The 16283-nt window shown below is 55.3% G+C and overlaps 1 protein-coding gene across 1 annotated transcript in view; it reads right to left on the reverse strand.

Annotated features, from left to right (window-relative positions):
• Window positions 1–48: 48 nt before the first annotated feature.
• Window positions 49–16283, reverse strand: part of ATP2C2 (ATPase, Ca++ transporting, type 2C, member 2) — a 41729-nt gene continuing 25494 nt past the window's right edge. The window contains exons 12-27 of the mRNA XM_014536793.1: window positions 15953–16077; window positions 15707–15804; window positions 14531–14632; window positions 14303–14392; window positions 12170–12271; window positions 9415–9571; window positions 8159–8329; window positions 7307–7404; window positions 7161–7211; window positions 6374–6540; window positions 5187–5255; window positions 4977–5093; window positions 3570–3717; window positions 2264–2362; window positions 1983–2124; window positions 49–419 (exon numbers count right to left, since the gene is read on the reverse strand). Of these exons, the coding sequence (XP_014392279.1) occupies window positions 301–419; window positions 1983–2124; window positions 2264–2362; window positions 3570–3717; window positions 4977–5093; window positions 5187–5255; window positions 6374–6540; window positions 7161–7211; window positions 7307–7404; window positions 8159–8329; window positions 9415–9571; window positions 12170–12271; window positions 14303–14392; window positions 14531–14632; window positions 15707–15804; window positions 15953–16077 (1855 nt within the window). The 3' untranslated portion in view covers window positions 49–300. The remainder of the gene's footprint in view (window positions 420–1982; window positions 2125–2263; window positions 2363–3569; window positions 3718–4976; window positions 5094–5186; window positions 5256–6373; window positions 6541–7160; window positions 7212–7306; window positions 7405–8158; window positions 8330–9414; window positions 9572–12169; window positions 12272–14302; window positions 14393–14530; window positions 14633–15706; window positions 15805–15952; window positions 16078–16283) is intronic.

Below are 16283 nucleotides of genomic sequence, written 5' to 3' on the forward strand. Positions count from 1 at the left end.
GAGGGCTGCATGCATTGAGCTCTCACACAAGGACACAGGCAGACGTGGTTTATAAAAATCATCGTGATTTAATAAATAGCGAGGTGTTTCTGTGCAGCCTCCTCACAGTCCGTCCCAGAGCCCGAGGGGCACGTGTGGATGCCGCCTGGGCCGAGCTTCCTGCTGGCCTCCCGGGAGAACTCGGTGAGCGACCGCATGCTGCGTGTCCTAGAAACACCCCTTCTCTGAAGAGGGCCCGGGGGAGGGGCGCAGTCACATAAAAATATAGCTTATCTGGGGCTTCTACATGGTCGGGCTCCACTACACGTCTTCCTGGTGGACCTGGGCTTTCCTGGCCGCGGAGCAGACTTTCTCACAGAGTTTGAGGAGCTCTGACAAGATGAACACGGATGAGGCCAACCCGGTTAAGAGCAACAAGTCTGTGAAAAGGTAAGGAGAGAAAAGGGTCAGCCCTGCCCCCAGAGTTGGGCAGTGCCCAGCACGGAGGTGGCTGCGGGCCTCCCATGCAGCTCTCAGGACCCCTCACTGTGGAGCTGCTCCCTACACCTCGTTCTAATTAGAGAGACAGGCAAGGGGGCCAGGAGCCGGGGACAAGCCCTTCCATATCCCTGAGCAGCTCCACCAGGGCCAGTAGCCTTTCCAGGGGGTTCAGGGCAAGGGGCAGAGGGGCGGGGCAGTGGGCAGGTCACCCAGGGCAGTTGCCCCTTAACCATCGCTTCTGGCCCAGCCCACCCTGGCTTGTTCTGTGGGTTAATTGGAGCTGCTCCCTACACCTCGTTCTAATTAGAGAGACAGGCAAGGGGGCCAGGAGCCGGGGACAAGCCCTTCCATATCCCTGAGCAGCTCCACCAGGGCCAGTAGCCTTTCCAGGGAGTTCAGGGCAAGGGGCAGAGGGGCAGGGCAGTGGGCAGGTCACCCAGGGCAGCTGCCCCTTAACCATTGCCTCTGGCCCAGCCCACCCTGGCTTGTTCTGTGGGTTAATTCTTAAAGACACCCCCGACCCCACTGTATGTTATCGCTCAGAACCATCCCTGCTCCCTATTGTTAACGATTTAAGACAAATGGTGCCTAGTCACGGTGTTTCCTTCAGAGCTGGTGAGCTGGCTTCATTCCCAGTGGATGGAAACATCCACGAACATTTTTTGCTGGGGGGCGAGTGTCTTCTTTTGTCTGTGTCCACGGGCATTCACAGGAGACCCAGGAGGACACTGCTTTTTAGATTTGGGGAAGAAAGCTGATTTCCCCAGTCTTGCCTCAGACCCCGTGCTCTGCCTGGGGGCTGCCTCACCTGCCTGTCCTGGGGTGGGTTGGCCAACGGAAATCTTGGGCGAGAAGAAAGGGTGGAGGTGGGAAGGGGTGGTATTTGCCCTGCTCCCTCCAAGTCCCTGTGGTCACGGTCTCTCTCTCTAGGGACTTCCTTCCCTTCAGGACCCAGCCCTCCTCCCACTTCTGCTCAGTCATCACAGCTACAGGCAAAGGAGGCCAAGCCACCCCCGACAGCTTCCCAAGAGAGAATGAGGGTCTGGGGCGGCCTAGCGAGGATGGGGAGCCCTGGGGCTCTGCACAGGGAATGTGTGCGCCGCTGCAGAGAGCGGGTCATGAAGTCCCATCCCCTTCAGCAGTGCTGTCCCTACTGGTGGCCACTCCCTGTCTTCAGGTAAGTGGGTGTGCAGGTCGCTCCGCTGGGGCACACAGCATGTCACAGCTGAGCCCAGACTGTCACTGCACCTGCCGTCCGTGCTCTGAGCCTCCTCGCACAGGGGGCAGGGAGGGGATGAGATGCCAGTCCCCTTCTGCCCTGGGCGGTCCTCCTGCCAGAGGCACCTGCTCGCTGCAGTTCCCTGGGTTGTCCCTGTCCCCAGCAGTGGCCCTCCTACCCAGGGCAGGTACCTGTCTGGTCCTTTGGGACCCCACTCCCCAGTTATGAGTATGTGGTGGCCATGGTCTCTGGTGATCCCATCCTCAGGTCCCCTCCTACTCACCGAGCGCCCCCAGGTTCTCCGTCTGGAAGACCTTCTGCAGGGGGGGCACGTAAATCACGGCCAGCTGCCCTAGGACGGACCCGAGCACCGAGTACAGGAACATGTGGTTCCGGAGGAGGCCGATCTCAAATATCAGCTTGGTCTGCGGGGAAGGCACACGCGCCCGTCTCAGACAGGGATGCCCGAGGCCCAGAGCCCCCAAGGGTACCGGGCAGGGACCCGTCTCGCGGAGAACATGATTCAGTTCCTCAGGGAGGAAGCCGAGAGGCAGCAGGTCTCACCTGAGAGCGACAAGTCAGGGCATTGAAGAGGTCAAAGAACACAAAACAGGTGAAGGTCATGGTCGTGGTGCGAGGGGTGCTGGCCTTGTCCTCGGGGATCTGGAACACAAGTGCATGGGGGAGGTGATGCAGCCCCACCCTGAACGCAGCGTCCATCGCGAGCCGGGCCAGAGCACCTGCAACCGCCTCGCGGTCCAGGCCACTGCACGTGAGCTGGACTAGACACGGATCGAAACCTCCCTTCAGTCCTGGGTCCACTAGTGCGGCCCAGAAACGTGTCTCCGAGCCACCCCAGGACCTGGCCCCGCTGCAGCACCTGGGAGGGACCATGAGCCTTCGCTCCAGAATTGCATGCTGGGGGGGACCTTTCATAAGTAAATGAAATGTCCCTTCCTCCAGCAGGTGACACTGCCACAGGTACATCCACTTCGAAGGAGGTCGCTTCCCACAAGCAAGGCAGAAGGCCCCCGACCCCATGGAGAACCATGGCCTGGGAGGCTGAGTGAACAAAGCCACAGGCCCCTCCCTCCTCTGGCACCGTTGGGACCCGTCTCAGGTCCCCCCGCTGACGGAGGGTGGAGGGTGGGGGGGTCCAGGGTGAGAGGAGCTGGCCGCGCTCCGGAGCTTCCCTCTGCCTGACTCAGGTGGCCACGAACCCTCTCTGGCGCAGGCGCCCGTCACCATTCCTGCCTGAGACCCTCCGCGGGACCAGAGTTCACCCGCCTCCCCTGGGGGGACACTGTCTAAACGGGCAACCTGGGGGCCTGAGAATCTGCATTTCCCCCCCCCACAGTCCTGGGTGCTGATGCCGCGGCGGCGCCCCCTGCTGAGAACCGCTGTGTTCCAACAGGAAGGTTTGCTCTCTCCCTCCACCAGGCTCAGGACACGGCGGTGGTGGCCCAGTGTCCCATCCCGCTTCCCGCACACGGGTGACGGGGGTTAAGGGTCCGCGTGGGCCACCTGCCTAGCTCCATCTAGCTCACTGGATGCCTGGGGAGGGCCTCCTGAACCTGCAGGCCATGACGAGACCCTGCAACAGTGACCTCAGGGAATAAACAGTAGATTTCAGACTGTTTCCTGGTGACAACAGAAGGTAGAGGCATGTGTCCTGCCTAGAAACAAAGTCTGCATTCTTTCTCTGCCCCTGAGGCTTCACATCCTTCCTGCCTCTTCCCACCTCTGCAAAGTCAGCTCCTAGTCCCCCACCCTCCACCCCCCACAGCAGGGACTGTCCACCTGCTTCCCACACGCCCAGCCCCGCATTAGCCACCAGGCACCGAGGGGCGCCTGTGAGCACTGTCCGCACCTCTTTCCAGAAGATGAAGAGGGTCCCGCTGATGATGACCGAGGCCGACAGGAGGATCTTCAGGATGAGGGCTCTGCTGAGGATCATGTCTTTGACCTTCCTCGGCGGCTGCCGGAGGGTGTCTTTGTCCACCGGCTCTACGCCCAAGCTGCTCGGGACAAAACGTTGGAATAAACCACTGAGAAAGGAGCCTGAAGCAGAGATGTGCTCAGCCAGGATGGGGAGGTGGCAAAGGCCTCCACGTTGTCCCGTGTGAGCCAAGGGTGTTCCCGGTCTCATGGGGCCCTCCATGTCCTCGCTGGGAGCCTGCCCTTCCCATCTTCCGACCCCCACCCCCTAACCACCCAGTCCCTTAGTTCCATCTGGGGAGACCCCCTCACCCGCACGCACACACACCTTGATCTTGGACCCACACGTAGTCATTTTTCTGCTCAATTTCCACGACAAGGGGACCCACCCAGAGCTGGGCTTGGCCCCATCCCAGCTGGCCGGAGATACAGGATGCAGGCCCTGCCCACCACAGAACTCCCATCGACTAAGGGACACCTGCCTCAGCCCATTCCGAAACAGTGATAGGTGGTGTGGGGGCACCGAGGAGGGAACAGGCTGGGTGAGGCCCCACTGTGTGCAGATGTGGCTGAGGTCCCAGCCCTGTGCTCAGGAAGAGTGTGTAGAAGGGGGAGCCTCTACTTTGGGGATGTGAGGTGAGGATAAAGTACAACCCTCTTTCCTCAGCAGCTGTCACTGGTGATGATTATATTAATTATAGTAACAGGAAATCAGCTACATCTGAAACAACACCTACTATGTGCTCAAGCACAGTGAAGCGCCTTGTTTGCTTTGGTCATCCCGATTCCAAAGCTCGTTCTTCCTCCTGCACCATTCGCTAGCCTAACTCTCCTTTCTCATTCATTCAGCCACCAATTTACCCAGCCCCTGCTCTATGCCAAGCACCATTGCAGGAGCTGGGAATACTGCAGGGAACAAAAAAACCTTGCCTCCATGAAGCTGACATTCTCCTGGGGACATGGATTCTGTATAATCAGGTAAGCAAGGAAATACATTTTCCTGTCCAGGGAAAAATAAAGCAGGGTAAGGTGGCTAAGAGAGGAGGATGCTGTAGAGTAATCAGGGAGGACTGCTCGAGGTGGTGACCTGAAGGAAAGGGACTGGGCCATGCAGCTAGCCCAGGGACAGCATTCCAGGCAGAATGTCCATCAGCCCCTGCCCTTCCTGCCCAGGCACTTCCCCCTGTGCCCAGTGCACCACACTTACATTTTCCGGGGTTTCCTATGGCCAGAGACCGTGTTTGCCCCTCCCCGCCCCTCAGCCCCTGCACAGAGTAAGGGTGCAGTCCGTGGAGGCTGGCAGAAGGGTGTGGTGGTCCCGGCCAGCCCAGCGCCTCACCTCTGCGCTGGCGGCCCGTCCATGATGATGTTGATCCACAGGATCTGCATGGCGTTGAGGGGGTTGGGCAGGTTGCACATGGTGGACAGAGCGATGAGGCTCAAGGCCGCGATGCTCCTGCGGGGCACAAGCGGCAGAACAGGGCACGGTCAACAGAGCTAGCCACGCGGATGCAGCACTCGGCCCTGGGAGAGGCCGGCCTCGACTTACGTGCTCAGCTGAAATCGGACAAAGTTTTTGATGTTATGGAAAATCCCCTTGCCTTCCTCCACTGCACTCCTGCAAGAGAGGAGGAAGCACTGATTCACAAGGAGGGCCTGGTGGCAAGGTTCAGCCATGCTGTCAGCTGCTAAATGAAGTGATGGTGTCAGCCAGTGCTTGGAACCCCCTTCCCGTGTCCCCTGGCTGGCATTGCTGGAGACACACTGGTAGAGACTGATGATGTCCCAACAGGTACCATCAGCGGCTGGGGACAGGTTCCTGAGCCACGACCTCCCTCCTGTCTGAAGACTAAGTTACTCTGTCATGTGACCCCGGGGACCTCAGCCCTCAGCCCGGACTCCCAAAGGGCCTACTGCACCTCTGACTCACCCTGGCAAGGGGCACAGCGAAACCAATTAGATCCAATAGTTAGGTCCGGGGCACAGCAGGAAGAGAGAGCTGGGTTCCTCACCTGCTGTGTGTTAGAGGAGCTCTTTGCATGTGAAAGTCCTGGTCACTAATGTAGTAGAAAACTGTCCAATCCCTCCCCTTGTTACTAAAAAATCTGCAAAGGAACGCAAGCTGCAGAGCTATATATTAACTACATTTTCTCACCAAGAGGAACTGTTCTACGAATTCCTAAGGCGATTCCTTTTGTCAAGTCGGCAATCACATCAAACTCCAATATTTGAGATCAGGTTTAAGAAGAGTTTTTTCCCATCCCCATCGGTGTTAATGATCGGGCATTTCTGTCCAATCTCTTTTCAGTTCATGAAATGCATGTATCAATGCAAACACACAATAGACTCAACCTGAACGTACTCATTTCTCTAACCCTGATGCCATTCATTTCACACCACAGTGTGAGCATGTCTCTGTCGTTAAAATGTTCTCCAAAGTGAGTTTTCTACTGGCCGCGCCGTATTCCCGCCTCTTGCTGTTGGCACTGAGGGGGACCCAGGATTTCCTTGCACATGTGCTGCAGCTCCCCCACCCGCCCCAGGCTTCCCCATCCGCTGCACTGTCTGCAACATTCCCCGGGTGCTGCTGCGTCACCCCAGGTGGCCCCCATGACCCTGCTTTAAGTGGTGTTTGGGCCTGAGGACACCTTATATCTATAGCACAGCGGATCCTAGGAGGCTGCTGGTTAACCCACTCATTTTTGCCACTAAAACAACACCTAAAGAGCAGCTTACATGATGGCTGAGAAGTCATCGTCCACCAGGATCATGTTGGCAGCCTCTTTGCTGACATCGGTCCCCGTCTGCCCCATGGCGATTCCAATGTCCGCAGCCTTCAGGGCCACCGCGTCGTTCACCCCATCCCCCGTCATGGCCACAATCGCCCCCGACTCCTGCAAAGCCTTTGGAAAGAGGAGGCGAGTGGAGGCATGCAGCCTGAGGCCCTTCCTTCTAGATCCTTCCTTCCCTCCTGACACTCTGTCTCTCGCACTGTGGCTAACGGCAGAGACCCCTCTGAAGGGCACCGACATCAGCTGGCCTGAGTCTGAATCCCAGCTCCATCTGCAAGCCTGCTATGTGCCAGGGTGTTCCAAGCATGGAGTCACCTCTGGCTGACCCTGGGAAGTGGGCAAGCCTTGAACTTCTCAATCTCAGTTTCTCCATCTGCACAATGGGAGCAATAGCCCTTCCTTCCCAGGGCTGGAGTTAATATGCCAGAGACCACTCGGCTAACCAAGGCTGCTAGCCTTTTTATATTTCCCTTTGCATCACCCAACTCCCACTCCCTGATTTTGGTGCAGGAGGTGAAGTGCTCCCCATCAGTTCTTCCCTCCCCAGAGGCGGGAAAAAGGCAACCTCTGATGCAGCTGCCCTGGACCCAAGGGAGGAAGCCAGGCTTGAGGATGGCCGAGGCTCCCGCCAACTCAGGCTCTGTGCCATCCTGGGGAGCAGAGCCACCGTGGCTGCCCTGGGCTGTGCCCCAAAGAACAAGCAAGGCAGGACCTGCCTCCTCACAGCGTACCTTTATGATTTTGAGTTTGTGCTTCGGGCTGGTCCTGAAGAAGACAGACACCTGAATATAGAGGCGTGAAAGGGCAGAGTCTGTGAATGGGAAGCTGGAAACACAGCCCCCTCCATGCTCCCAGCGAGCCCCCGGGGGGCCCCTACCTTCCCCACGTGGTCAGCCAGCTTGCTCGGCTCCATACTTTCCACCTCCTCCCCGGACATGGCACTCAGCTTCCCGTTGCACAGGCCGATGTTCTGTCCTGCGTGGTGGGGGGATCCGCGCTCAGGACCTGCTCCAGGCCTGCAGCCGTGGTCCCTGGCCTCACCCCTCACTCCACCTACCTGACATCACTCCTGCCTTGGCCACAGAAGAGCAAGAATAAAACCCACGATGGCTACCATTAGCTGAGCACCTGCTATGTGACATGATCTAATTCTACCCACAGAATTAGCCCACAACGAAGGCCATCTTATGCCAGGGTCACGGAGCTGGCGGGTGGTAACTGGAACCTGGCAGGGTTCCATCTGGCTCCACGGTGCCAGGCTGCCTCGAGACGGAGGGGCAAGAAAACCGAGGTGTGGCAACCCTCCGAGCAATAAGAAGAGTAGGGGAGCGGGGTGGCTAGCCAGCCCTCTGCTGACGAACAGCCTGAGGGTCAGAGTGGGTCAGTGACTTGCCAAAGGTTCACAGCTGAGGGCAGAAGCCAGACGGAAACTATGCACTGGGTGGGATTGATGCTGCCTGTGAAGGTGAAGATCATGGATGAAAAGCCCTGGCACCTAGTAGGCTTTCATTACACATGAGGGCTTTCCCCCTTTTGGAGAACCTGCCAACACTTCAGAGACGACAGCCCTTGAAGGTGGGATGCTGGGACGTGCACACTGAAAGCTCAGAATCTCTTCTCAGTCCCGAGCAGGCGGGCTCTCCGGCCCCGGCCCGTGGAGGAGTAACCGATGGCAGGACCCCACCGTGAAGGATGGCAGGTCCTGCTTCCTCCCCCGCCGCCCCCTTACCTATCGCCAAGGCCGTCTCCAGGGCATCCCCCGTGATCATTTTCACGGACACGCCGGACTCGGAGAGAACCTGCACGGCTTCCTTCACGCCCGCCCGCGGGGGGTCGATGATTCCCACGAGGCCCAGGAAGGTCAGCTGCCCCAGTTCGGGCCCAGAAGCCAAGGCCAGCACTGCGGAGAGAGCAGACCACAGAGCTGTCACCGGGACGGGGGACCGGTTTAAGCCGCAGTCAGCCCTGGCCCCACTATGTCGCAGCTCCTCCTGGCGGTTGAGGGGCTTGGGCACCGAGTTCCCGGACTCCGCAAGGGGAGGCAGAGATCTGTGCGGTGGTCACAGGCCTGCGTCTCACCCCAAACAGAGATGCTAGAGACAGCTTCCCTGGCCCCAAATAACCTCTGTCCAGGGGTGCTGTAACCCCACCCCCCAAACAAGAGTGCCACGAGGAGGTCTGCGAGACGGCCTGCAATTCTATGGGTTCTCCTGGTCTGCCCCCAGCAGCAAAGCTTAGGGAAAATGTGCGGGCGGGGAACACGGGGGAGAGGACTCCTGTTTCAGTGGCGCAGAAGCCAGGCCCAGCTCCCGGGCGAGTGCTCCAGGGGGGTGGCCCCTGACTGATAACGGAGGGGGCTGTGGTCTGAAGCCTCCGGCTGCGCCTCCCTAGGACAGCTGCCCTGTGCCCACGCAGGTGCTGTTCCCCCCTTTCCCGAGGCCGAGATCCCTCCCCTCGCACCTGTCTGCTAGACATACAATGTGTTCCTAAGGGGGAAACCAGTGTGGCAAGCCCCGCTGCCCATCCCCCAGGGATACACGTGTTCCGAGGTGTTTTCCAATACTTTCCCCAAAAGCCGACAGGCTGATGACGCGACAGGAAACGGGTTTTCAACACCCAGCCCATAGGGGAGGCCCGGCCCTGGTGCAGAACAATGGGGATGGCCAAGGAGTGAAGCGTCTGCCTTGACTGACAAGAGCTCTAGGCTTTCCTGACAGTAAGCGCTGAGTGAGACCCAGCAGGACAATCGCTGTTTCCGGGGCACCCCATTCACCTTGGGAAACTCAGGGACAGGGGCCGCCTCTCCTCATCCTGAGCTGACCTGCATTAATGGGTGTCTTTGGGGGGGGCTCCCTCTCCATTCCACACTTGCTCGACTCTCACTGGCAACTGCCTGCTGCCACTCTGACCACCAGCTCACAGACTGAGGACCCTGCATCAAGGCGCCTGAAAAGTCCAAGCCACAGGCTGGCCACAGGCACTGACCCCGCAGGCCGAGCGACCCCATCCTCTTCTCCGCCTGCTGGCACAGGGACCTCTGCTGGGGCGTCAGCGGCAGGGGGATGCCCCCGTTGTTGTACATGGTACAGTAGCGAACCACCTCTTCGAAGGCCCCCTTCATGAAGTAGATGTCTTCCTGCCCCTTGAAAAGGACAAAAGGGAAAAATCTGTCGCCGGGCGCTTCTGGATGATGTCACCTCACCCACAGAGATGTGCACGGCAGGTGACTTACAGGGGGCTGTCAGCTTCTCCAGTGTAGGAGGGATTAGGTAAGTTTCAGGAAACCCACGCCATGGAATACTGCTCAGCCCAGAAAAGGCACGGGCTGATTTGGACCCCCTCCGCCCCACCCTGCATTAAGTCGCCGTGTTAATGTCACTCTGCATGTTCCATTAATGTTCATATCTCAGCCAGTGTTATGTGTTAGGTATGTGATTGATTTTGCTAAATGTCTATTTCAGAACAAGACTATTAAGGGGAGTTACCTCAGGTGGGGGATGGGTAGGGAGAGAAGGGGGGTAAATTATAAAAAGCTTCTACTTTTAAAGTCACATTTCCATATTTTTTTAATCCTCACCCAAGAACTTGTTTATTGATTTTAGAGAGAGGGGGAGAGGGAGGGAGGAAAAGAGAAAGAGATACATGGATGTGAGAGAGAAACATCGATCGCTTTCCTCCTGTAGGTGCCCCAACTGGGGATCAAACCTGCAACTTTTTGGTGCCCTGGATGATACTCCAACCAACTGAGCCACCAGCCAGGGCCCATAATTTTTTTATGAGACTATATTACAATCACCTTCAGGGGGGTGATTTAAAGGTATTAAGACATCTTTTTACAAATCCATAACACCTTTCAAACACCCAGAATTGACATGCCCATCCAAGACCTGGAATGAGCTGGCGGAGCTGCCCCCTGCCCTGAACGAGTTGAGAAATCTCAGCATGAGCATAGATTCCAGAAAGAACGGGGGAGAGGGGGATGGTTGGAGAAAAAGGCAGAAGGCAATAAAAAGCAGTTTAAAAAAAGAGATTTTTTTTGTGCTAGCTGGTTTGGCTCAGTGGATAGAGCATTGGCCTGCAGACTGAAGGGTCCAGGTTTGATTTCAGTCAAGGGCATATGCCCGGGCTGTGGGCTCGATCCCCAGTAGGGGGCGTGCAAGAGGCAGCCAATCAATAATTCTCTCTCATCATTGATGTTTCTATCTCTCTCTCCCTCTCCCTTGCTCTCTGAAATCAATAAATCTATATATATAAAAGCCCTAATTGACCGTCCAACTGGTAGCTATGATGCGCAATGACCACCAGAGGGCAGACACTCAACTCAGGAGCTGCCGAGCTGCCGTGACTTGGCAGCAGCGGTTCTCGAGTGACACACCTGGAACCAGAGAGGAGGGAGCCTGATTCTGGGGTGTGTCACCTGAGAACCGCCCTCTCACAATCTGGGACCCCTCAGGGGATGTCAGAGAGCTGGTTCGGCCCAGTCCCTGGAGGCCAGGCTGAGGGACCCCACCTGCTGGAGGGATCCTGCTCACTCTGCAGACGCCCCAGGTGTGGCTGGCCCGGGAGGGACCGTGGGAGGTTGGCTCCAGGGCATGTCCGGCCCATCTTGCCCAGTCCCGCCCTGCCAGCTACCTTCTAATTAATTTCCTTTCAATGTGCATGAATCCCTGCACTGGGGGAGATATATATATATAATTTAAAATTAAAAAATAAAGATTATTTTTATTGTAAAAAATATGTAAAGTTACAGAAAATTTAAAAAGAAAAATAAAACAACAGTCAGCTGAATCCCCACCCAGGAATAGCCATGAATAGTTTGGTATATAGTCCTTTAATCACTTATAACATGCACACGTGTGTGTCTATGCATGTGTGTATACATGAGCTCACTGTTCACATCATTTGTGGGGGACCCCCTTCAGGAATGAAGAATTGGTCCTTCATTGTGACAGTTAAATAAGCTCACGTGTGTAAAAAACTTAGCACGGGAGGCGAAGGAAGGACCCAAGTTAGCAATGGGGTCAATTTATCAGAAGCCTAGGGTGGCTCTAGTAGTAATTACTCAGCAACTATATTACAGGCCAGCGACTCTCGCCTTGAGCGTGCATCCGAATCCCCAGCAAACACAGATTACTGGCCCTACCCCTGGGTTTCAGGAGTTCAGGTGGAACCTGAGACTCTGCATTTCTTTTTGTTTGTTTTTGTTAATCCTCACCCGAGAATATTTTTCCATTGATTTTTTTTAGAGAGAGAGTAGAAGGGAGAGAAGGAGAGGGAGAGGGGAAGGGCAACAGTGAGAGAGAGAGAGAGAGAGAAACATTGATGTGAGAGAGACACATCGATTGGTTGCCTCCCACACGTGCCCCATAGGGGCTGGGGATTGAGCCTGCAACCGAGGTATATACCCTTGACCGGAAGTGAACCCATGCCCCTTCAGTCCGAGGGCCAACACCCTAACCACTGAGCAAACGGGCCAGGGTGAGAACCTGCATTTCTAACAACTTCCCAGTTGGTGCAATGATGGGCTGGTACAGGAACCTCATGTGGAAGACCAGTGACTCAGTTAAAAATCTCAGAAGACCCAAGATAGTCAAAGATTTGATTGCTATCAACTGTACTGTCATGTATTTGGAACCTCACAGAAGCAATGGAAACTAACCTCTCTCCCTGATGTCTGCATTTGCTTGATTTGGGGGGTGGGGGGGGATGTGGTGGAAAGGGGCCCGAGAAGCAAACTCACCTCATTCTTGGGGCTGCACTTTACTGCCATCCACTTCTGCTCTGAACTGAACGGGATCTCTTGTTTTCTCACGTAGGAATCTTTAACATCGCTTAAGTCCATCTAGGATAATAAAACGGAGTTTTCAGTGAGGCATTCTAAAGCAATTTCTATGCAAAGCTCAGTCCATTTACTAGCAAATGACTCCCTAATGAAACCATCTCAGGCAGATGAGAAATCCAAGCGTTTAGCTCACAGAGAAAGGCCATTTGCTTTCAAATGTCCCAACCAGGAAAAGAAAAGCCTCTTTATCTTGTCCCAGGGCAGAACCACGTGGTCCCCGAAATAGCTCCAGCTGAAACTTGCTCAGAAACAGGAGTCTGTGGGGTTCTTGTCAGAAGGAACCTCAGACTTGAGGACGGAGCCATTTCCCCAAAACGGTCCCCTGGGTTAGAGGGTGGCCTGTCGTCACAGCCTGGGGTCCTTGCCAGACCTGACATTTGTTGGCTCTTTGATGGTTTGCGGGCCACTTAGTTGACAGCTTTGAGCCTCAGTTTCCCCAACTGACCACCAGTCCTAACCTGCGTATCCCATTGCCTCACAAGGGGTGAGAAGCAGTCCCTAGGAGGGCAAAATATCCACTTTCTAAGTATTTAACGCGCAGACATGCATGCAGTCCACTAACAGACATACATCGTATCTGCGGTGTTAAAATTCCATGGGAGGAGTGACTGGGGACAAATGTCTAAAAAGGCTCCTGAAGGAGGGTATTATGGTTGCACTGTGTCCTTCCCCCAGACGTGGTGAAGTGCTAACCCCAGTACCTGTGAATGGGATCTTATTTGGAAATAGGGTCTTTGGAGATGTAACCATGGTAACATGAGGTCTTTAGGGCAGGCCTAATCCAATATGACTGGTTCCTGGTAAGACAGCGGTTCTCAACCTGTGGGTCGCGACCCCTTTGGCGGTCAAACGACCCTTTCACAGGGGTCACCTAAGACCATCCTGCATATCAGATATTTACATTATGATTCACAACAGTAGCAACATTACAGTTATGAAGTAGCAACGAAAATAATTTTATGGTTGGGTCACAACATGAGGAACTGTATTTAAAGGGCCAGAAGGTTGAGAACCACTGTGGTAAGAGGAGGACATAGCCACGTGAAGATGGACATACAGGGAGGACACCATGTGAAGACTAGAGGGATGCGTCTGCAACCCAAGGAGCACCAGGGATCACTGGGAGCAGCAGGGAGAGGAGCAGGGGGATCACTGGGAGCACAGGGAGAGGAGCAGGGGGATCACTGGGAGCAGCAGGGAGAGGAGCAGGGGGAGCACTGGGAGGGGAGCACGGGGAGAGGAGCACGGGGAGCAATGGGAGCACAAGGAGCACTGGGAGCACGGGGAGAGGAGCACGGGCATCACTGGCAGCAGCCAGGTAGCTGGATCGCCAGGCCAGCCTCCCTTCCCTGCAGAGCAGCGGGAGTTGTTGAGTGGGGCCGCCCTCACTGTGTTAAAGGGGTAATAAGTTCCATTTGAATTATTGACATTCTGGAGAGCATTTTCCTCTGTGAGTGAAAGGAATGTCTTAAAGCGCCTTGTTTACCTTTACAGGGATGTACTGAAAGGGTAATCCTTCTCCCCCTCATTCCCACCCTGCACTGGCTCCTGCAACATGGGGGAGAGGCAGAGATGTGGGTGCCCTGGCCTCGTGCTGGGGAGGGACAGGTGGGCGGATGGACACAGGACAGTGCGATGAGTGACAGGTCCGGGTGCCCGGGTGAGCAGAGGGATCTACAGAGGTGGAAATGGCAGTGAACTTGAAGAGAACACCTGAGGTGGCCGTGAGTCAGGAGCAGAGTGGCTGGGAAGGAGCGGGAGGGCCCACTCCACAGGACAGGCACCCATGAGTGGGCTCCTACCTCGACAGAGGGGTCTGATCGGACCTCTCCTGTCATTTGTCCCCTGAGCACAAAGCAGAGAGGCACACCCACCAACCCACCACCTATCCCTTCAACACTCGGGAGCAGCCGCTCTGCGCCGGGCACTGGGCAGAGTGGGGGCACTTCTTCCCAGTCTCAGAGCTCAGGGGCTAACCACTGAGCCCTGGGACCAAGTGAATGTATGAAAAGGAAATAAAACATCCCCCACCTTCATTGCCAGGGCGATCAAGGCACCTTCCGTGGGCTGTCCCATCACGGCGTTCTTCCTGATGACAGCATTGTTGGCGACACAGCCTGCCTGCAAGGGGGCATTTCTGAATCTTTAGTTAATATTCGGAGCCGGCCCCTCCGGGTCCCGGGCCCACTCGGGCTGGAGAGAACCCCCACCAGCCCCATTTTAAATGCGTATTTCTCTCACGGTGCTGCTGACACCTACCTCCACCAATTTCCCCACGGAGACGTTGGAAAACTCCTTAACGACTTCCTTTGACGGTAAAAGACAGACTGTCCCTTGGCCATTATACCCAACTCCGCTGACCTGCAGGGCAAAGGGACAGAAAGGATGTCATCAAGAGTCAGAAATACACTCCCCTGGTTGAGCCATGATATCTTTTCTGGGGATTCATTCCAAGGACAAAAGCCTGGCCACACCCACGGCTTCAAGCATGGAGACAGATGCTCCCCGCAGGACTGCATGTTAGCGGAACCGCTCACTAACCGCCACGAGTCGGTAAACGGCAATAACTTTGCTCTGCAGCCAGGAGAAATCTGGGTAAGAAAACCAAGTAGCAGCACCGGAGAGTGCTTATGCTCTAGAAAGAGCTAGGCCAACCTTTCCTTCTAGCGCCAGATAGCAACTAGTCTAGCCTTTGTGGCCCATGCACATCTCTGTTGCGAGGACTCAGCTTTGCTGTTTGGCGTAAAGGAGACACCGGCTACCTATGAACAAAAGCGGTGGAAGCGTGCCCACAAACTTTATTTGCAAAAGTAGGCCCTGGCCCAGGGCTGTCACTGCTGACCCCTTGGTGTGGAAGGTTTTGTGAAAAAAGCAGCAAGATACAAAATTGCACATTCCAGGAGCCTCCGACTGTGCTGACACACAGGAGAGACTCAAAGCCCAAATGGACTAATCGTGATGCGTTTACCCTGGGAGCTTATGGGTAAGACTCTTCTAGCTTTTAGATTTTATAATGTGCTTATTATTAAATATAATAAAGATGAAGATGGCGCCGAACCGGTTTGGCTCAGTGGATAGAGCGTCGGCCTGCGGACTGAGGGGTCTCGGGTTCAATTCCGGTCAAGGGCATGTACCTTGGTTGCGGGCACATCCCCAGTAGGGGGCGTGCAGGAGGCAGCTGATCGATCTCTCTCATCGATGTTTCTAACTCTCTATCCCTCTCCCTTCTTCTCTGTAAAAAATCAATAAAATATTTTAAAAAAATGAAGATGGCTATCTTAAATCAGCCATGTTCCTTGCAGCTGTTGGTAACAAGGACTTTGCCCTATTTGTTTTCTCCATGTTTTCTAGAAGTCTCCCTGTGCTTTCTCCAGGAAGGAAAGGGTCTGGCAGGGCACACCCTTGCTTGAACCTTGTAATTCACACAGCACTCACCTCGGCATGGAGCCCATCAGACGTTACAAGTTGGCTGACAGTCATTTCGTTGGCGGTCAGGGTCCCCGTCTTATCAGAGCAGATAACATTGCAGCAACCTGGCAGGAGAAACAGCAGAGTTTATAGAAAAAAGCAGTTCATCGCCACCAACTCTCAGGCCTATGAAATACCCACGCTGAATGAACATGGCACCAAAACATCCATTCAATCCAATTTTTAAGGATTCAATTAGCTGGACTCCCTCACCTAAAGTCTCCACGATCGGCAACTTCTTCACAATGACCTGCTTCTTGGCCATCCGCAGGACTCCCAGGACCAGCGTAACCATGACAACGATGGGCAGGCCCTCTGGAATGGCAGCCACAGCCAGGCTGGATCGAAAGGCCAAATGGGTCACTTTTAACATGGACTTAAGAATGATATGAGTTCCCACTGGGATTGGCAACACTTTCCCCTGGTGAAGCTCGTCTCTGGTGTCCCCAAAGTTCCTGTTCTATTCTCTGTTCCCCATTCCATGATGCACCTGCCTCCTCCTTCAACATCCATTGTGCTGAGCCCCAACCCCCCCCCCCCCCAC

Source organism: Myotis brandtii, unplaced genomic scaffold (genome assembly GCF_000412655.1).
Source record: "Myotis brandtii unplaced genomic scaffold, ASM41265v1 scaffold165, whole genome shotgun sequence".
NCBI classification, from domain to species: Eukaryota; Metazoa; Chordata; class Mammalia; order Chiroptera; family Vespertilionidae; genus Myotis; species Myotis brandtii.